Source organism: Lucilia cuprina, chromosome 4, assembly GCF_022045245.1.
Source record: "Lucilia cuprina isolate Lc7/37 chromosome 4, ASM2204524v1, whole genome shotgun sequence".
In the NCBI taxonomy this organism is placed as follows: domain Eukaryota; kingdom Metazoa; phylum Arthropoda; class Insecta; order Diptera; family Calliphoridae; genus Lucilia; species Lucilia cuprina.
Genome location: NC_060952.1, coordinates 6,171,047 through 6,191,039, shown reverse-complemented (window position 1 = coordinate 6,191,039; position 19,993 = coordinate 6,171,047). Strand labels below are relative to the sequence as shown.

Below are 19,993 nucleotides of genomic sequence, written 5' to 3'. Positions count from 1 at the left end.
ACAGAAATGACTTCATCACTTTGATTTATTATTTGATGGTTTGGTAAATCTGTTTATCCTCCGAATTTACTACTAGTATACTAAGCCTGTTCTCAAAATAATTGACTTATGTTTGCATGTATTTTACAATTTACATTGGCTACTGTTAAAAATTCTGCAAACTGAATGTTGTACATAAAATAATTTGAACATTTGAATAGACTAAGAGGCGTTGCATGTTTATATGATGCTGTCTATTGGACGACTGTATATTTGTCTAACTGTCTTTTGTTTTTGTTTGCCTTGTCTAAGAACTTTTACTCGGTATATTTTAACTAAAACGTTTGTTGTATTTGTTATTCCCCTCAGCATTACCACAACTATCTCAAGGTTAGCTACAGACACAAAAGTAAAAGAGAGAATTTAAAAGATATGATTTCTGTAAGACATTCAAACACATGCCAACTTTTAACCACACACACAAACATTCGTATAGACTTTCATATATATGTATACTTGAACCGCATGAAATGTTGGTTTACATTTGTCTCGAAAATGTACGAGGTACAAAACGACATTGTCTGAAAAACAAATGTTTCTCTAACTATTGTACTAGTTTTTAGGCTTTAAGAAGAAAACATGAAAAATATCTTAACAACAGAAGCATTTATATGTATATTTATTTACTTATTTATATAAAACACCCAAAATTTAAAAGAGAACTGGCTGATATGTTAGTCAGCACAGCTGGCAAATATGAAAAGTACAACCATTTGCTTTGTACAGAAATTTAGCCACCAGAGACAAAAATTTCAAATACGTGACTTGACTTACAAAATCTAATCGAATTTTATAAATTATTTATAATGTATCGAAAATGGTCGTCATCTTTGAAAGATGATCAAATTGTATTGTGTTTCCTTTTAACGTTTATATAGCAATGCGTACATACGTACATATATAATGACTTTTACATGAATGCTTTTGAAGGAGTGTCACACTGTTCACATAAAAAAATCTATGTTCAGACTTTTCAAATATTTGAATTTCGTTTTAAATTTACTTCAGTAAAATTTTAACTAGTTCGTTGTAACTTTATTCGCTTATATCAAAGTCTTGTTAGTAATATATATGTTTTTGTAATTTCTCTCAAATATTTGTTCAATATGTGCTAGCTTTAAGGTACTTTTCTGACTATAGTAACATGTACAATGATGTAGAGTTTTCATTTATATTTTTGTAGTTTAGGTAAATACTAGATAGTTTTAAACACTTGCCCATGGATATGGATAAATTGCACTTAATGCTAGCTTTTAATGAATATATGATGCCAGTACAATAATAGTATTGGAGTAAGTATAGAAAATTTCGGTCAAGAGATACATTGTCTTATTGTCGTATTAAACTTGAAACATATAATTTTATTAAAACGAATAAAGTGAATTCGAAAAAGAGTTTTTATTTGTTAAATAGCAAAAGAGTTTGTAAAGTGGCTTTTAAACTTCAAACAAATAAGTTAAATTTTTTTAAATTTAATTGTAAGCAATACTTTTTGTTCCCTCTAAGGGTTCATAGGTCTAAAATTTCATTTTATACTTTCAAAGAATTTTTAATTTATTGCTAATGTCTTTTCTAAATCCTGTTCATATCTATCCTATTAAAAGTTTTTTCTTGTATTAAGCAAGTAATATAAAAGTTGTCTGACAGACATAGTCTAGTCACTATTAAACTGCAAAAAAAAAACACAGAACTTACAAGACACTTCAATAGTAATATAGCCTAAATGCATACTATAATATATTGCAGTTTAGGGGAAAATGCTGTCTGTGTCTTTGCTTCAATATACTGACAATAACTGCAGGAAGTAATTGTTTTAATTTGCAATTTAAATTGTTTTCTTATTTTTGTTTTAAAGGTACTCAATTCGAGAATACAATCGAATGGTTTAACTAGTACTGTCACCTACCTGCCACAAACTGATTCGGAATTAATAACATTGGCCTGTTGGGCCAGTAATGCGGTGGGTCGTCAAACCACACCCTGTTTGGTGCATATCCTGCCTGCAAGTAAGTGCAGTTGTAGAAGTATTTAAAATAAATTTTATTATTGATTTGTTATTATTTATTTTAGATCCTCCAGAGGCTCCAAGGTCTTGTGAAATACGCAACGATACTGTTTTAGAAGTAGTATGTGTTGCGGGTAATGATGGTGGTTTATCGCAGTACTTTATTTTGGAAGTTGTCGGTGGAGATCCTTTATATTCTAGTGATTCGACAAGAACATTTAGTGACGCAAGTATAGGCGATAATGAAATTTCAACAATGAATGATCAGGTAAGAATTATATGTTTTAAATATTTAAATCTTATTTAATAATTTCTATTAAGGATTTTGAAATTTTTTATATAGATACAGTTTTTTTTTTTTTTTTTTTGGGGTATTTTTGTTATATTTAAAACTACCAAAACATATATTATTTAGGGCTTTTTTATTTAAATTCATTTCTCTCACTTACTTCATTTCTACCCAAATTATTTTTGTATATTCAATGATTTGTATTAAAATATTTTCAACAAGATGAAATTTTATACAAAATAAAGGCGGTTATTTAAGTAGAGGCTTTTAGCAATTACCTAATACGATTGTTATATATTCCTGGAAAATAAACATAAACAGATTGAGACAAAATTTCCTCAAAAAAAAAAAAAAAACGTAAATAAATATAGACCAATAAAATTGTGAACATTTATGAAAATCCAATTTAAGCAGAAAATTATAAATATTAGATAAATATAGGTATTAAGTCTAAATTTTAAAACAATTTTATAAATCATTTTGTGAGTTGATTAAACAATATCCGTCTGTCTGACTCTACTGCTTGCAACTTCCAAGACCAAAAAACGCTGTCTATTGAAAATTATATAATATGAAATCTGATCATTATTTCGCTTAGTACTATAGTAGAACTATAGTAGATCTGACAAACATTTTCAGTTCTATCGGTCAAGGCCTGCCGCAGGAAAAGGGGATCAAATTTGGACATTTTGGTCGTTCAGGGTTTTATTCAAATGGGAGTAACTTTTCGCCTATTGGTCCCAACAAAACTATTTCTTCATTGTTCCCAAAAAAATTAATTTTAATTTTTTATATTTTTCTTTTTCTTTTTAAATTTTAATTTATTTTTTATGAAAGCTTAAACAGTTTCCTTTAATGGCTTTATATACCTATAATGGGATGCGAGGATATCTATCAAAAAATTATTTTTCAACTCAAGAATAATTTTTTTTCAATATTAGGCACTTAATTTTCCCATATTTAAAAAAAAAAAATTACGTTTAAATACGTAAATACTCAATACGTTTCTATTTTTTACTAAGAAAGTTAAGACCATTTCCTTTATGAGCCCATTTTTAAAATGGCTTGAAGTTGAAAATTAATTTTTCTTAACTTTCCCCCATATAATACCTCCTTTAGAAAATATTTTTTTGACAACAAATTATTAAAATATTTCAGAATCAAGGGAAAATGATTTATTATAGAAAAATAATCCACACACTCACTGATGTAAAGTATCACATGGTCGACCTTGTTTGGGTATATAATCTTACTTGGTTTTTTATTTTTAAAGATTTTTTGATAAATTCTATTTCTGTAGAAAATTTTCAATGAATACACGCTTTAAAATAATAATTAAATCCAATAAATATTCGCAGGTAATAGTATAGGATTAAATTGACCACCTATAACTTCCTTATGTATTTTGTTTTAAGTGCTTTGATACAAGTAACTAAGTACTTTTGAAAAATAAACATATCAACAACAGATACTGTTTTTGTATTTTGCATCTCAAAAAACATGCTTTAACTGTATGTAAATATTTAAGTTTTTCAAAAGTTTTTCTATTTGAATAATTCACAAAACACTAAAACGAAGAGCAAAATAAAAAATACAGAGACAGGAACTTTGGAAGTTGCCAAAGGCAACAGTTATATTACATATTCACTAACACTAAATAGACAGAATAAGAGAAAAACATACTTACAAAGTAGAAAATCCTTTAATATTTATAGGCTTTTAGTCAATATTGTTGTTGGTGTTTTTTACTGATACATTGAAACAAACAAAAACACACACACACAAAATGTTAGATAACAAAAAATGGTCAAATTAATAACAGATGTAAAACTTGATGATGTTCACTCAACTGAATTGTTTAAATTCTTTTCCTTTGTTTTGAAAATCAAAAACCCTTAAGGATAATTCTGTTAACAAAACACACTATTATATAACGCATTTCAAATGCTGGCTTCTAAGCATATCCCTTTTTCCACATTAGTTGCTTTAAAAATAAATATTTTGCATGAAGCCTAAAATTATTTAATATAACATATTTTGGGTAAATTAACTAACATTTTTTACGCATCATCGCATCATCATGACAAATATGTTAGAAGTTGGGAAAAGAATCTTTTTAGTATCACATTAAATCAGTTAAATTATGTAGATAAATTTACTTCCGCAATATATTTTTAAGTGTTTATATGTGTGTGTGTATATCTGTTTAAATAAAATCATGTGTTATTGATATTGCCTTTTCAATGACTTGTCTTTAATATTAGAAAGGAAGAAAATAGAAAACTTCATTAAGTTTGAAAAATTGCCCAACTATAAATTCTTTTTAACCCAACGGTTTACTAAATTTGTGTTTAACCATTTTCTCTTAGTTACATTTTTGTATAACATTATACTTTATATTAACATCTGTTATTATTGGGTTTAAAATTCAATATCAAATTTAAATGTTGGTAATATTCAAGAAAAAGGTACAAAATATAAAATTTATGAATATTTTATTCCTCTCTAACTACGTTCCTATGATCTCCAAAAAAAAAATAATAAAGCTAATATTCTAAAGAATCATGTTTGAAATTAAGGATTATATGAAACGGTTTATTACTTGCACTAAAAACATTAAGTTATTTATCAAGATATTTAAGATATGTGACATACATATGTAGAATAAATTATATTTAATATTTTAAGGTGGATGCTACAGGCATCAGAACATACGCATAATACCCTTTCCACTATAGTGGTGTAGGGTATAATTAGAAACAAATTCATTTGTGTTTGCAAATAAAATCATTCCAAACTCAGTTAACTACAAGTTCTTTATGACTTTAACAATGACAGTCTGATTACATTTAGTTTATTCTTTATACCTTTCAAACAGAACAAATACAACAGGAATAAAATATTTAAATCAAAACAAGGGTTTAAAAATTCCACATTCAGCAACACTACATTTCTATATAACTTAATACTAAAAAGCTTAAAACAACAACAGCCAAATATTAAAAACAGAAACGAAGTTTTTAATAAAATTTTCAAGCATGAATAATTATTTCAAGAGAATAATATTAAAAGCAAAAATTATTATGCAACAATAAAAACTGTTTTGAATACAACACTAAAAACATGTGTATGGTACTATCAACTTTTTCATCACCAACTAGGAGTTGTTATGACTTACGTTTCCTTTTTTATACTCTACACCTCTATAGCTCTACTAATATTAGTTAACACTTAAACATATCGGCCCTATACCTTAAAAGAAACCAATATCAAAATCACTTTCTACTCTTCTTTTTCCCGAAAAAAAGCATATTGATAATGATGGAATTCACTCCATTATTTAGGGAAAAAGCCAATTCCAGTTTTATACAACTATGAACCACACTGCAAATTTCTGTAATGATCGGGACAAATTTGACCTTACCCACCATTAAAAGTAGCCTTTAGAAAATTACCTGAAGGAAAATATTCACTTTTTAAATATCACCATTAAATTCTTAATAAATAATTTAAATGTCAACGTAAATCTCTCTGCCAAAATTTATACAACTATGAGCCCTCCTAAAACCCCTATTTTCAGAAAATCACTTTTTTTGCTAAAATAATTCTAAACTAAAGTAATATTCTTTATTATTATAAAAAGAGTCCGTACTTTAAACATTCTTAGGTTTAGGTGTAGGTTATCATATGGTCGGCCAAGTCCTACTATACGTTTTAACTTGTTTTACCTCTGTTGTTTTGGCGAATTCATGCGGCCGCCATAATAAAAAATCATCATCATCATGCTTGCTGTTTCAATACAATTTATATTTTTAACTCCAAAAAGTTGTTATTAAATTTATTTTTATATTTTTTTATATAAATATACAAGCATATCAATAGGTTGTTGGTCTATAATTATGGGAATTATAAGTTTCTGGGTATAAAACTTGTTTTATTTTTTAGGCTTGACTGAGTTTTATCAATCTAATAAAGTCTCCTTGATGTCGTGTTATTTTCTTCCTTTTTTGTTTTTTTCTAAAGCTGATTAAGTTTAAGGGACACCACACTTACTCCTACACATTCTAATGTAAACGGTATTAAATAACACCATTTCCAAGACAAACATAACTGCAAGACCTTATTACTTGCAAAGCAAATTTAATGTATTTTAATAACTTACACTGAACTAGAACTGAACTAGAACTGAACTAGAACTGAACTAGAACTGAACTGAACTAGAACTGAACTAGAACTGAACTAGAACTGAACTAGAACTGAACTAGAACTGAACTAGAACTAGAACTGAACTAGAACTGAACTAGAACTGAACTAGAACTGAACTAAAACTGAACTAGAACTAGAACTGAATTATTTTTTTATTCAAATATTGTTGAGTTCACGAAATGTTTTCTTTTTCCAAAACATTTTTAGGAAACAGTTTAACTCTTAAAAATTTTAACACACGAGTTTATTATACAATTATTTATCTTATTTCATTTTCTTTTTCGTCCAGGCTACCTCAGCACCAATATTTCGTATTCAAGAACCAAATCCACAATTTCGTTTAAACAATTTGGAGCCGGGACGAGAATATCAATTTGTAGTATATGCTGTCAATGCAAAAGGTCGTAGTGATCCACCAGTGGTTATAGAACGTGTGCGTGTGGCTGCCCAATTGGGGCCATATGGTAAGTTATGTAAGTAGTATAAAATAAAATTATCAAACACAGAAGAAATTTGTCACTAAAACAAGGTAGTAGAAGTAAGTAGTTTAAATTCAATGAAATTTATAATATTTCCTAGACTTCTAACTAAAAGCTAAATCCTTTAAAATAGAATTATATATACGACATAGGATTATTTTCTTTTTAGGCTTAAAATACATTTTTTATTTATTTTAAGATATGAAAAAAACACTTGCTAAATATAAATATGATAGAAAAATGGCATAAGATATTTAAGAAAATATTTTCTTCAATTCTTTTCAAAAGTTCAAGAACCTTTGTATGTCATTTATTTCAAATAATATTGTGTGGCATAAATTGACGTATAAAGGTTTGGTATAAAAATATTTATGTAATTTCTAAAATTAGATTTGTTTATGTCAATAACTTGTTGTAACAAGTTATTTGGTCATTTGCCCTAAAGTTTTAAAGATGTTAGGCAAGTATTTTACACATTTATTCACCCTTAGGAATTTGTCCTTATATATTTTTACTTATTTTTATGGTGTAATTATATTTGTTATGTTCAAATTACAGCGAGCATTGCAGGACATGTAAACAGAATATATATTTTCATTAAATATTATTATAGAAATTCAAGATAGATTAAACTTCTAGATAAAGTTATTTTTATTCTAATTATTGCTTTCAAAAGGATTTAACATTTGTTACGTTAATTAACACAACTAGATATAAATACCTAAGTTTTTAACTAAACCAATGTTTTCGTCAAAATGCCAATGAAAACCTTTTAAGATTTTAATTATCCTTTTAAATGTATTTAATAGGAAAAAACTTTCTCTTTGATATAAAATCCTCTTCCCCATAAACAATTGTAGACAGACATAAAAACACACATTTAAGTCTATATACTTTGGCTCTCCCTCTACAACTTATCAGTCAACTAATTGTAATTTTAATCCACTTATAGTAAAAAAAATGCAATCAAGTGTAAACACATATACACATACAATCAAATAAATTTCTCTAGTACTTTTAAGAGGCATTTATTTCTGGAAGTATTTCGTTCCTTAATATTCGTTCTCTTTCATCACATTGAACAAAAATTGAAACAGTGAACAATATTTTATTTTATATATGTTGTTGTTGTTCATAAAAACATAATTGTTACAATAATTTCACTTGGTTGTTACTGTAGTTGCTTAAATTCTTTCTTATATTTTTGGTAACAGTAATGGGGTTTAATATTTTTCCGTTTCCTTTGCAAAGTCTGTATGAATGTAAGTGTTTCTTGTTAAAGAGATTGTTAAAGCAATAAAATATTTAATGTCTCAAAAAAATGGTTTATTTTTCTTTTTTGATATTTTTTCTTTGTTAAGGCAATTTAAGTACTAAATAGCAGTTGTTATTATTATTATTTTCGTTTTGTGTTGTTGTTTTTGCCATTTAACATCTTTGAATTACATTTATGTTTCTAAGACGTCTAATGACAACCTGAGAGTGTTTTTCTCCCTTTTTTTGTTACAATACTTTGTGATAGGGTTTCGTTTTATTTTTCTTTGTTGCTAAATATATTTTTTTATAGATATTTTGGTTTAATGTTAGAATTTAAGGAAATTTTGTAAAGTTGTATTTTTATATATTTTTAATTTAAGAAATCTATTCGAAAATTTTAGGAGTAATTTTTATAGATTTATTTTAAATTTAACTGTATAATAACATTGTTGTAGCCATTGTCTATCCCTAACCTAGTGAAAGTAGCTTATTATCGGCCCTACATTCCGAAAATAAATTCTGAAATAAATTCATAAGATAAACACCAGTTCTATTTACCTTATGAAGACTTGTTAATTAAACATAATAGCTATTTTTTATAATATATTTTAGTATTAAAATACACGTAATATATACATATCGTGGGACTATATTCAATAGTCGCTATCTGTCATTTTCATGAAAATTAGATTTTGATGGCAATTATCTAGAAAACTATCCCGCACCAGTAACATAAATTTCAAAAGAAAAAAATATTTTTGACAATTTTATAGCAATTTTTAAATTTCCCTGTCTTAAAAAACAAAAAATTCTAAATGGAAAAATCTCTATCTTATCCCAAAAATACTTCAAAATCTATTATTTTAGATAATTTTCTGTCGCAAAATAAGTGTTTTTACTAATTTAGTATTCTTTTTATATAGCAATTTAGAAAATGGTCGTAAAAATATATTGTAGATGAAAAAACTCAAAAATCTTCTCGATCTAGTGAAATAAAATGTTTTTTGCTCTCCTGAAAACTTGTGTTATTTTAGATAGAGACTATTGAATATAGCAACTCGATATGAATTAGAGAATTTTTTGTAGCATAATAAACATATTTAGTTAAGTGAAAAATAGCCAAAAAAAAGGAAAAGCTTTATGTTTATGGGTGGTAAATTTCAAGCTATTAGTGAAAAATATACATACTCATAGATACTCACATGTGTGCCACACATATGTAAATATAAACATATATAAATATGTATACAAAAATGTAAACATAACAACCTTACTTCCTGTCCAAACATACAAATACAAACAAACCTACAAACAACGGTTACCTATAGCCCATATTAACAGCTAATACAACCGGTATCATTCTCCTTAAATATACTCAAACCCAACTGTTTCTCTCAACTGAATACACTTCTGCTGTTTAAGCCAAAAAAAAAACTAAACATCACAAATATTCCAAACTGCCATTTTGATTTCTTTTGGGCAAAATATAACTAGTACATATAAGAACTGGTATGGAAAATATCTTATAGATGTATAAGTGGTAGAGCACTATAAGATCCAGAGTAAAATAGAGTTGAATGTATTCATTGTTTTCTATAGGTTGTTTTTTTTTCTCTTTTCATTTCCTTGGGTTATCATCAAGCTATTTTTGCTGTAGTCATAATGTTGTTTTAGTATTTGCTATTGCTTTTGGTACGAAATTGTAGTGTTGTTGTTTTGTTAGTAATCTCAACCATTGTTTAAGGCTCGAGGTCAAAACATTGTGAAAATTTATGTTGCAGGAACGTGTTTTTTGTGCCGCCATAAAATTTAACCAACTTCTATGTAGCTAATGTAAACACAAATACAAATAAAATCTACATATATGTTTGTATGTGTAAAAGGAAGGATCTATTTATATTGTATATAGTAGTAAGGAATTTATAATCACTAACACCAACTAGACGAGTTAGTTTTTGTTTAGTCTAACATTAGCTAAACAAATATTTATTCAATTCACAATCGATGTCGTATTGTTATAACGTTGTAAGTAATAAAAATTTTTCAAAAACAAACTCTTGAAACCAAAACAAATCAATAATAAGAAAATAACGACTTACTGCGATACAACCGTACAATACCGATTGTGAATTGGACAATTATTTTACAACTTAAAAAGTATTCGGTGCACTTGATATCGAATGAAATCTTCTATTAATTTTGATTATTAAAACCTGTATGGAAATTTCATACTATATTTTATGAAGCCGTCCTAATTTACACATGTATATGGATGTTCTGTTATTAATGTGTATTTAGTAACTACTCTTTCTAAATTTTATTGTATATAGTATGTTGGTTGGTGTTGTAAAAGATACACTTATTCTCAGAGGATTATATAATATTCAGAACTTTTTTAAAACTCTTCATTGTGTTTTAAATTTCACAAAAAGTATCTGTTATTTGCATATAAAAAATGATTTAGTATCACTCTCGTGTTCGTTTTAGTTTTATATGTTTAAAAAAAATCAAAATCAGGTACAAAAAAGTTTTCTTGTTCATCTTAATTTCAAACCACTGTACCTTTCATTACAAACATATGCCTTAGTAATCATAAAATCATATATCTACAATAAAATCTTTTACACATTTACATACTGCCTGACTGAGATTAATATTCACACACACACAAACCCCAAAAATTTTTATAACCTATTTTAACAGCAATATATTTTATATTGTTACCTTCCTGCCTCAAAAAGATTGGTACTATGAAGGATATAGGCCGTACATAAACATACATATTACTTTAAATAACAATGAATTTTACACAAAAGAATAGCAAATAAACCAATGTAGATCCTAGGAAACAAGGTGGTGTTACCAAAAATATTTACCTTTTATGAAGCTAATATTGAACCTAAAATTAGTAGTTTTTTATAACGGTGAGATTTTGCTAATGTTCATATTTAGTTAAGTATATTTTTTAATTGTTTGAATTTTTCCCAAATTATTTTTCAAAATCATAAATTATAGGGAAAAATTGTATAGCTTCACAATAAACAGTATCAGTTCCAAAACTAGTTCATTAACTATATCTGTCTGGAGTTTGACTAAAATGTTTATGTGTTTCCACAAAAGAATCATGTTGTTAGCAATCTTGAGAGAACAATTACTAATCGTTAGGAGCAGTTATAGAATTACTTTAATCTTTGGTAAGTTTTAAGTAAAATTCTTAAGATTTGAAGCAGTTATATAATATCCATCACTGTTGTATCAAACCAAGGCATAGTGCCATAATAGTACATTCTGGTTCGACAAAAGTCTAATTTCAAAAGTATTGACTTCATATTATGTACTTATATGTACATGTTCACAATAAGAGCTGGAACAACCTCGCAAAGAAGAGTCTACGTTGCCTGTCGCGTATGTCGCCGTTGAGAAAAATAAAAAACAGAAACTCAAAAAGGAACTAACTGAATCTAGATCGGAATACTTTAAATACTTTTAAATATAGTATAAGGAAAAAAGTGCCTAAAAAGTGATAAAGCATAAAAATCAATAAACCATAAAAAACGATAATCTAATATAAAACAAAAATTTCTCCACTTTTTGGCATTATTGTACTATAGTATAAACTATTATAGAACATTGAAGTATACATTTAAAAATTTGTAAAAGGGGCGTGGTCAAAACGAACATTTTAGTTAAATGTGTTAAATTAAATTCTAACAAAATTTAGTTTTAAACAGTAATAAAAAAAGAATTTGTAAAACAAGTAAATTATTGCAAAAGTTAGGTTTTGAAATTCATATTATACTATGTATACACGGTTGTTAGATCTTACAACGTTGTCAGTAAAATGTGCAGAAAATGTCTAAAAACTGTGTAAACTTACATATTTTGTCGTCTAATATTGTCAATTATGCTTTTTCGGACAAAGTTGCAAAAGAAAATTAAGTTCAGACGATTGTTAGATATTTTCTAAATATTTTACTGACAACGTTGTAAGATCTGATAACCGCGTATCACGGCTTTTAGTGAATACATCTTTTGTAGTCTTACAACACCGTCTGATCAATTACAAAACAATAAAAAAGAAATTACGAATTAATGCGTATTGGGCAAATTTTTAAATTCAGTTGGTATTTAATAATTTAACTTTATCGCAAACACGTATAGGAGTAACATACTTATATATGCTAATTCATTGTACTAGTGTGAGTTTTTGCATTAAACACTTTTTACATATACCAAACCTAACGAACACCTAAAGAGAACTTACTTAATATTTACACAGGGGGGGGGTCAGGGATTATTATTTATTATTATTTTGTTATATACATATATCATACATATGTATGTATTTTTAAATATTTTTTTCTGTTCATAAATTTTAAAAGTTTTTATATACCCAGCAAAAAATTGCTAATTACTTTCACTTACATAGCTACTTACTTTAAGTTAGTACCTTATTTAGAGTTTTGCCCGGTAATCCCTTGTACTTTTTATATAACTACATACATTACAATTACGAATACATACCGTCCGCATTACTTTAAAGCATTATTATAAAGACCATATATTTTACAATCAGATACGTAAGTACTTTAGTTTACGTACAAACAATTTCATTTTAATGACTACTACATACATTACTTTAAAGCACTTTAATAAATACCTACATACAATCAAATAGGTATTAAGTATTTTTTTTTAAGTTTTGCACACACAGGAATAAAATAGTTTTTCTGTGCGAAAACCAATGGTATAAAAAGGTGGTGTTATTAGTAGGAGATCGAACCTGATATGTGAGCGATTGGTACATGAAACAAAACAAGTCTGAATACCTAATTAGCAAGTACTTATTAAAGTAGTATGTGTGAGCGTGATAAGTTTTCACCTTCAATATCATAGCCATGTTAAACTAATTAATTAAACTGCTTATAAAGAAGTAGTGAAGTGTTGGTTACTTTTGAAATATTTTTACTCATTACACAGAGGCAAAGTACCGATCGCTTTGTTTTATTTAGTATTGCATCATTGCGATTTCAATAAGAAATTGCTGTCATTGCGACAACACAACGTTATGTTTGGCAACATAAAGTTGTCATTTTAGTAACACATCGTTTTCATTCCGAAAAAGCCACAGTCAAAGATCGAATTTGCGATTATAACTTTACAACTTCATATATATTTTTTTATTTAATAACGTCGTATGTTTTCTATATTTTTGTTGTTGAATTGACAACTATCCATACATACTATGACAACGGATGTTATTAAAAAATGATAAACTCTTTAGTGCAATTTTAAAACGTTTTTTTTTTTTTGTATACTTTTCAATGTATGTCTTGCTGGGAATTTGTTTTTTTTTTTCCTAAAAACCATATAACACAATAATGCAAAAATATTTTTTAATTATAATTTATTAAATAGTATCCCTTACTTTTACCGTTTAGGGGTATCCATGTACAAAACCCTGCATTCCGGAATGTCTGTGTTGAATTAAAGGCAATCAAGTAGTTAGGCATTTTGAAGAAATACAATCTAAAAAGAATACATTTTTACTGTTTTACACAGCTTGGAAATCATAAGAACTTTTATGTTTATATACACCTTAACTAAACTAAATGTGTACAAGTTTATTTGTGTTGAATCATATTTAAATATTTTTTCATTAAAATTAAAATAAACAAAATCATTTAACACACATAAAACAAAAATCTACAAACTCTATCCTTTTTTTGTGCACAAATTTAATATATAATTTTTAATGCTGTACTTTTAAACATGTTTAAGTTTGGTTTATTATAATTTCTTTTTTAATTTTAACAAAGAAAACAAATAAATGTGGGCGAAGGTAGTTTAATTTATTATACATTTATACATACATATAGATGTGTGTATAGATGTATTTGTAATTATTTGCTGATGTGTGGGATTTTTCGAATACAGGTGTCGTATGTGTGTAAGTGTTTGCTTATAGGCATATAATGAAATTAAATGAAAAATAACAAATTGACTGGTTTTAATTTTACATTATATTAAATTTAATAAAAATTAATTTCATTTTTCCTGATATGCACAATGAATACATAATAAAATACAGTAAATTTATTAAATTTTCTATAAATATAATGAGAAATAAACTTGATATATTTATAAAACAATGAAAAAGCCCAGCAAAACTTTTGATCTGAAAATAAGGCATAATTGTTTCAAATAATTTGGTTTGTAAAATTAACATTACATAAACACATGTTTGTACTTAATAAAGTTTTATGAATAATTTGCATTTATTGGCTATGCTGAAACTAAAAATTATTTTCTTAATTTATTAAATACATTCACTGGGTTCATTTGTTATATTTTCATATTGTATTTCAATTTATATTTTATTACAAACATATTTTTACACCAATACACATAAGACCATATGAATCTCAACAACATATTTGTCCAATTAAAAGTATTTTAATATCAGACTGTGATATCAATATTTGATTTGTTGATGAATTAACAACCAGTTATATAAAAAAAAATTTTCTATATCGTAAAGAATTTTTATTAAAAATGAATTTATTTATAACAATTTATTTATTCGTTTAAAAATTTTATGTTGCAACCTGATTGGTGAATTTGTATTAAATGTCTATATAATCGTAATACAAACAGATAATTTAAACCAAATATATTATTATAAATGTACATACATACATATACTTTTTTAATATAAAGCTTTTGGCATTAAAATGAGGTTACAGGCATTTTGGTTGACTCATTAATGCCATTTTATATGTATTATTAACTGATATATGTAAAAGTTTATGCTGTTTAAATACTGTCGAGTTCAATTGAATTTAAAAAATAATAAGTATGAATATAAAGTCAGACATAGCCGATCATATGATACCCTTATTAAAAATGTGGATTATTTTTTTTTACGATGAAGCATTTAATTTGTTATTCACCTTAATTTTTTGTTGACAAAAAAGAGATTTTCTGAAAGATGATTTAATAAATTCAGCCGATTTTTGTTGAGATAAATAATTATGAGCTCTATTTGGGGGATACTGTTATATGGGCGCCATGCGATGTAACTGACCTATTTTAACCATTTAAATAGGCTTCGTTCTTGGATATAAAGAAGACTATGAAATTAAATAATCTTGAAAATTGCATGATACACTGACAGACGGATGGACGGACATACGGACATAGAAAGTGATTTTGTACCTTAAGGAGAGTGTGAGGTCTTACAAACATCAGCAAAAATGCATAATAATATCCTCACTATAAGGGTGTAAGGTATAAAAGCAATATGAAGCTATAATAAACAGAAAACTGTTAGATTGGTTTTTATGGTTAGAGAAGAAGGTAATTATGTTGAAACCATGTAAAAATTAAATATATAAAATACATTATTCTATCTATTTTATTCTACAATCTTATTTCACATATTTTTTACGCTGAATACAAAAATCCGTCTTACTATAAAGGAATTTGAAAACAGTTACTGTTTAAATCCTAATAAAAAAGGTTTTCAATTAAAAACGAAACATTTGGAAATTTCTTAAATACTTACAAGTGGAAAAAGCAAAACATTTTATTACGCCTTTTGTTCAAAAAAAAAAAAATGATATTTTTGATTGTGCAAATTTCGTTTTCAAAGAACGCATTTTGTTTCCTCTACGTAAATCTATGCTTGTTTTTAGCTAACTGTATGCTACAAAAAAGGATTTCTCTTTTTAAATTGATTAAACGAATTGTTTGTTTTATATATGCTTTTAATGTCTATAATTAAGTAAATACAACTGATGCTTTTAAGGTTCTAAAAAATAAAAATTAACAAATATTTCTTATCTGCTTTCATGTAATCTAAACATATTATTTACTTTTTATTACAACAAATATTACAGCATAATTCTTTTTCGCAAACATTTCTTTTAAAACGAGAAACAAAAAATTGTAACACACACGTGCTTTTCGTTGACAGTAATAATTTCTAAATAAATTTTACCTCTATTAATCTTGTTTCAATTAGCGTGCAAATGAAAATAATGTTGACAACAATAGAAAATCTGAGCCTCTTTGAGGCTAAATAAATAATGAAATTAAACAGAGAGAGAAAGAAAGAAATATAATTCCTATGACAACACAAACTGGCATTTTTGTTGAAGGATATAAATAGTAAAACAAACGCCTTGTCTGTTTTTTGCCCTTTCTTTGTCTTTATATTTTGAAAGAAAACATGTTGTATTGTTAAAAAAAGTAAAACCAGTTGTGTAATATTCACTGTAATAGCAATAGATACATATATATATATATATATATATATAATAATATATATATATAATATATATATATATATATATATATATATATATATATATATATATATATATATATATATATATATATATATATATATAATATATATATATATATATATAATATATATATATATATATATATATATATATATAATATATATATATATATAATATATATAATATATATAATAATTATAATGAAAAAATATGACACATATAAACATACTTTTACTTATACCTTCACACTTTTCTTTAATAAAAAAACTTTTAAGAATGAGTAACAACAGCAGCCGGAAAACAAAAGAATATTATATAAATTATTGCCAGGAAATGTGATTATATTATACAAACATCCTTATATGTACATACATATGTATGTATGAAAGCATTTCTAATATTTACTTTAACTCTTACTATTGCATACTTCCTAATCATATAAATTTCTTTATACACTTACATTCATATATACTTGTATGTGTGTGCTTGCATACTTTTAGCAGTGCTAAAGCGAAAAATTTGTTTCACCTGGGGTTAACTTGTGCCATAAGTTTCTTTTCTCTTGTCTGCAAGCGTAACAATTGTTGAATGCAAAAAAATAACTAATCAACTTAGTTTTGTTTTTTAGTTTTTTTTAATAAAACATAAATTTTTCATTGTTAAAGGGTTTTTAATTAAAGACAAAGTTCTTACAGTTAAATTATAATTTAAAACTATTATTTAATCATAATTCTTAAATTAAATAAAATGAAATATTTAATTTAGGAGTTGGTTATTAAGGAAACATAAATGGAGAAATATAGGTAGAAATTATGTAGGCGTATGATTAATATTAATTTCTTAAGTTTAATTAATAATGATCATACGTATGAATATTTATATTAAATAGTAGCAATTAAGAAATCCTTTAAGAATTTATATTAATTGGAAATAATTGTTGTTGTTGTGGACAAGTAAAAGTATTATTAGTTTGAGAAAAATTAGAAAAGTTGCTAGCGAAGAATAATTTATTTAATTAAAAGAAAAAACAGGCATGAGTTTGAAAATAAACGCAACATTTCTCAAACGTTTTTATAATGTACAAACCTTTAAAAAATGTTAATCGTTTTAATTGTGAGCAAAACTAAAATAAATAATTTTTAAGCGAGAAAGAGAAAAAACGAAATAATTGGCTTTTTGCTCATCTACAAAATTTACTTTGGCTTCACAATGTACATTTGAGAACTATACATGTTTTAGTTAAACTTGTTTATGTAATGAGCAAAACAATCAGGAAATGTGTTCGTAACTGTTTTGTTCGAAACTTTTATGTTTTGCTCCCATTGTCATAGTTTCTAGCTGCGAGCAGTTGAGGAACATGATGTGCCAAAAATCAAAAACAATATAAAAATAGAAAATTATTTTACAGTTTTGATTTTGTTTCTATTTTAATCAGTGAGTTAAACGGTAACAAAATTTAATCCTTTATATTTCAGGAAAATAGTTTTAAAAAAAAAAAACAGTTTTTTTTTTTTGAAAAAATTTTTTTTTCTTTTTTTTTTTTTGTGGGGCCTTTAGTCAAACATAGAATTATTGTCATATAATTTGTAGAAAAGATTTATGCTAAATTTCATTATGATAATAATTATAAGACAATTACTAGTATCCCAGCAGAAACATTTGCTACGAAAAATAATATTTTTAGGACTCTACTTTTACATGGTGATGAATTTGGAAGGAAGTACTTACCTCCCTCACTTTAAGTAGTGAGTAAGGTAAGTAAAAGTTTGTATGGAGTATATACATAAACTTTCACATCCAAGTATTTGTAAGAGATTGAAAGACTCCTTTTAATTAATGTAGGATAATGTATTAGCCATTGAAAAATACGTTTTAGGTTAAGTTCAGGATTAAATTTTATCCATACATCCATTGTATATTCCAACTCTAAAGAATTTTTATGTAAAGTTGTGTTTTTTTAAGAAAAATTTCGCTTGTTTTTTGTCATTTTAGTGGAATTATTTAAACAAAATGTTAAAATTTAAAAAGTAAAATTTTTTTATGAATTTGTGCTGCTATTCGAATTTGTACACAATTTCACATTTGTAGATGTTGAGTTATAGAGGGATAAACATACATATATGCAAAATTATATATAATTTTAATATTTAAATACTTTTTATAAAAACTAGGTTAAAACTATAATTACAAAAAACTAAAACTCAATAACTATGAACAATACATACTTTAAACAACATTTATTTAGTTTTTATTTATGAGTGCCATAACTCAAAAATTATCGCTGCCAGAAAACCAAATCAGGAGCTTTAAAAATGTAAACTTGATTTAAATAGCTAAAGTCAAAAGTTTTACTAATAAAACATACGTTAAAAGGTTAGTTCCAACTTTTAAAAGACATTCCAAAAAATATATAAAATTTATAAGAAACTTTATAATTGAAATTATTTGTACTTGATTTCTGTATGTAAATATATGTATGTATTATAAAGAACTTATTTATCCCCCTTTTGTTTATATAACTAAACATAAAAAATAAGAATATGTGTTAATTTAAAAAACCTGTAAAATATAAAAACAAAATTTCTTTAAATCATACTCTACAGAAACTATTAATGAAATGCCTAAGATTTAACATATACCAGTATTTATACATTCTTAGATAAATCTAACATAAATACTAATTTATTATATATTTTACTTTTATTTCAATCTACTACTTTATGTTTATTTTCTTTTTTTCTATTTTTTCCACCAGATGAATCCATATTGTCCGAAGATCCTACGCCTGCTGAAACTACACATCATGTGAGTAGTAATGTTGGTGTGGCTGCCAGTGGTACGGGTGCTAGTATTGGTGGTGGTCCTGAAAAGCAATCAACATTACTGCTTTTAGCTGCTGTCGTGGCTATTGGGGCTGTTGTAATAACATCAATTATTGTGGCCGGTATAGTGGTTGTATGCAAACATCGACCTCGGCCACCTGAGCCACAGGATGTGCGAAAAAGTATGAGGTAAGTAAATAACATGAAACAGGGTTTGATTTTTTTCATCTCTTTTGTATATTTTTTTCTTTTTTCATTATTTGTTATTTTAACAAAATCATGAATGTTGTTTAGGTTGGTATTTAGAGTATAGAAATACTATTTAAATTTATATATACGTTGAAATAAATTTGTATGTATAGGTATTTATTAAAATTAGTTTTTGAAAATCCTTTGAAAACAAATCCGTTATAATTTAAGTTAAATATATATAAAAACTCTTTTTATTATTTTAGCTACTGTTGTGGGCAAAGCAATTTCATTTAAATAAACACATTTACATTTACACCTACACTTATAGTTAATTTTGTAAACAGGAAACAAATTACAAATCATACACCTATACTAATATTTATATTGGTATG

General features: G+C 26.0%; 1 protein-coding gene across 2 annotated transcripts in view; it reads left to right on the top strand.

Annotated features, from left to right (window-relative positions):
* Positions 1-19,636, top strand: part of LOC111675664 (neural cell adhesion molecule 1) — a 139,145-nt gene extending 119,509 nt beyond the window's left edge. Inside the window, exons 11-14 of one of the 2 annotated variants that reach the window (XM_023436463.2) lie at positions 1,895-2,045; positions 2,110-2,312; positions 6,829-7,003; positions 19,343-19,636. In XM_023436463.2, coding sequence (XP_023292231.2) covers positions 1,895-2,045; positions 2,110-2,312; positions 6,829-7,003; positions 19,343-19,602 — 789 coding nt within the window. In that variant the 3' untranslated portion in view covers positions 19,603-19,636. Of the gene's footprint in view, positions 1-1,894; positions 2,046-2,109; positions 2,313-6,828; positions 7,013-19,342 lie in introns of both variants that reach the window. The other variant, XM_046950730.1, reaches the window with a different exon arrangement.
* Positions 19,637-19,993: the final 357 nt, after the last annotated feature.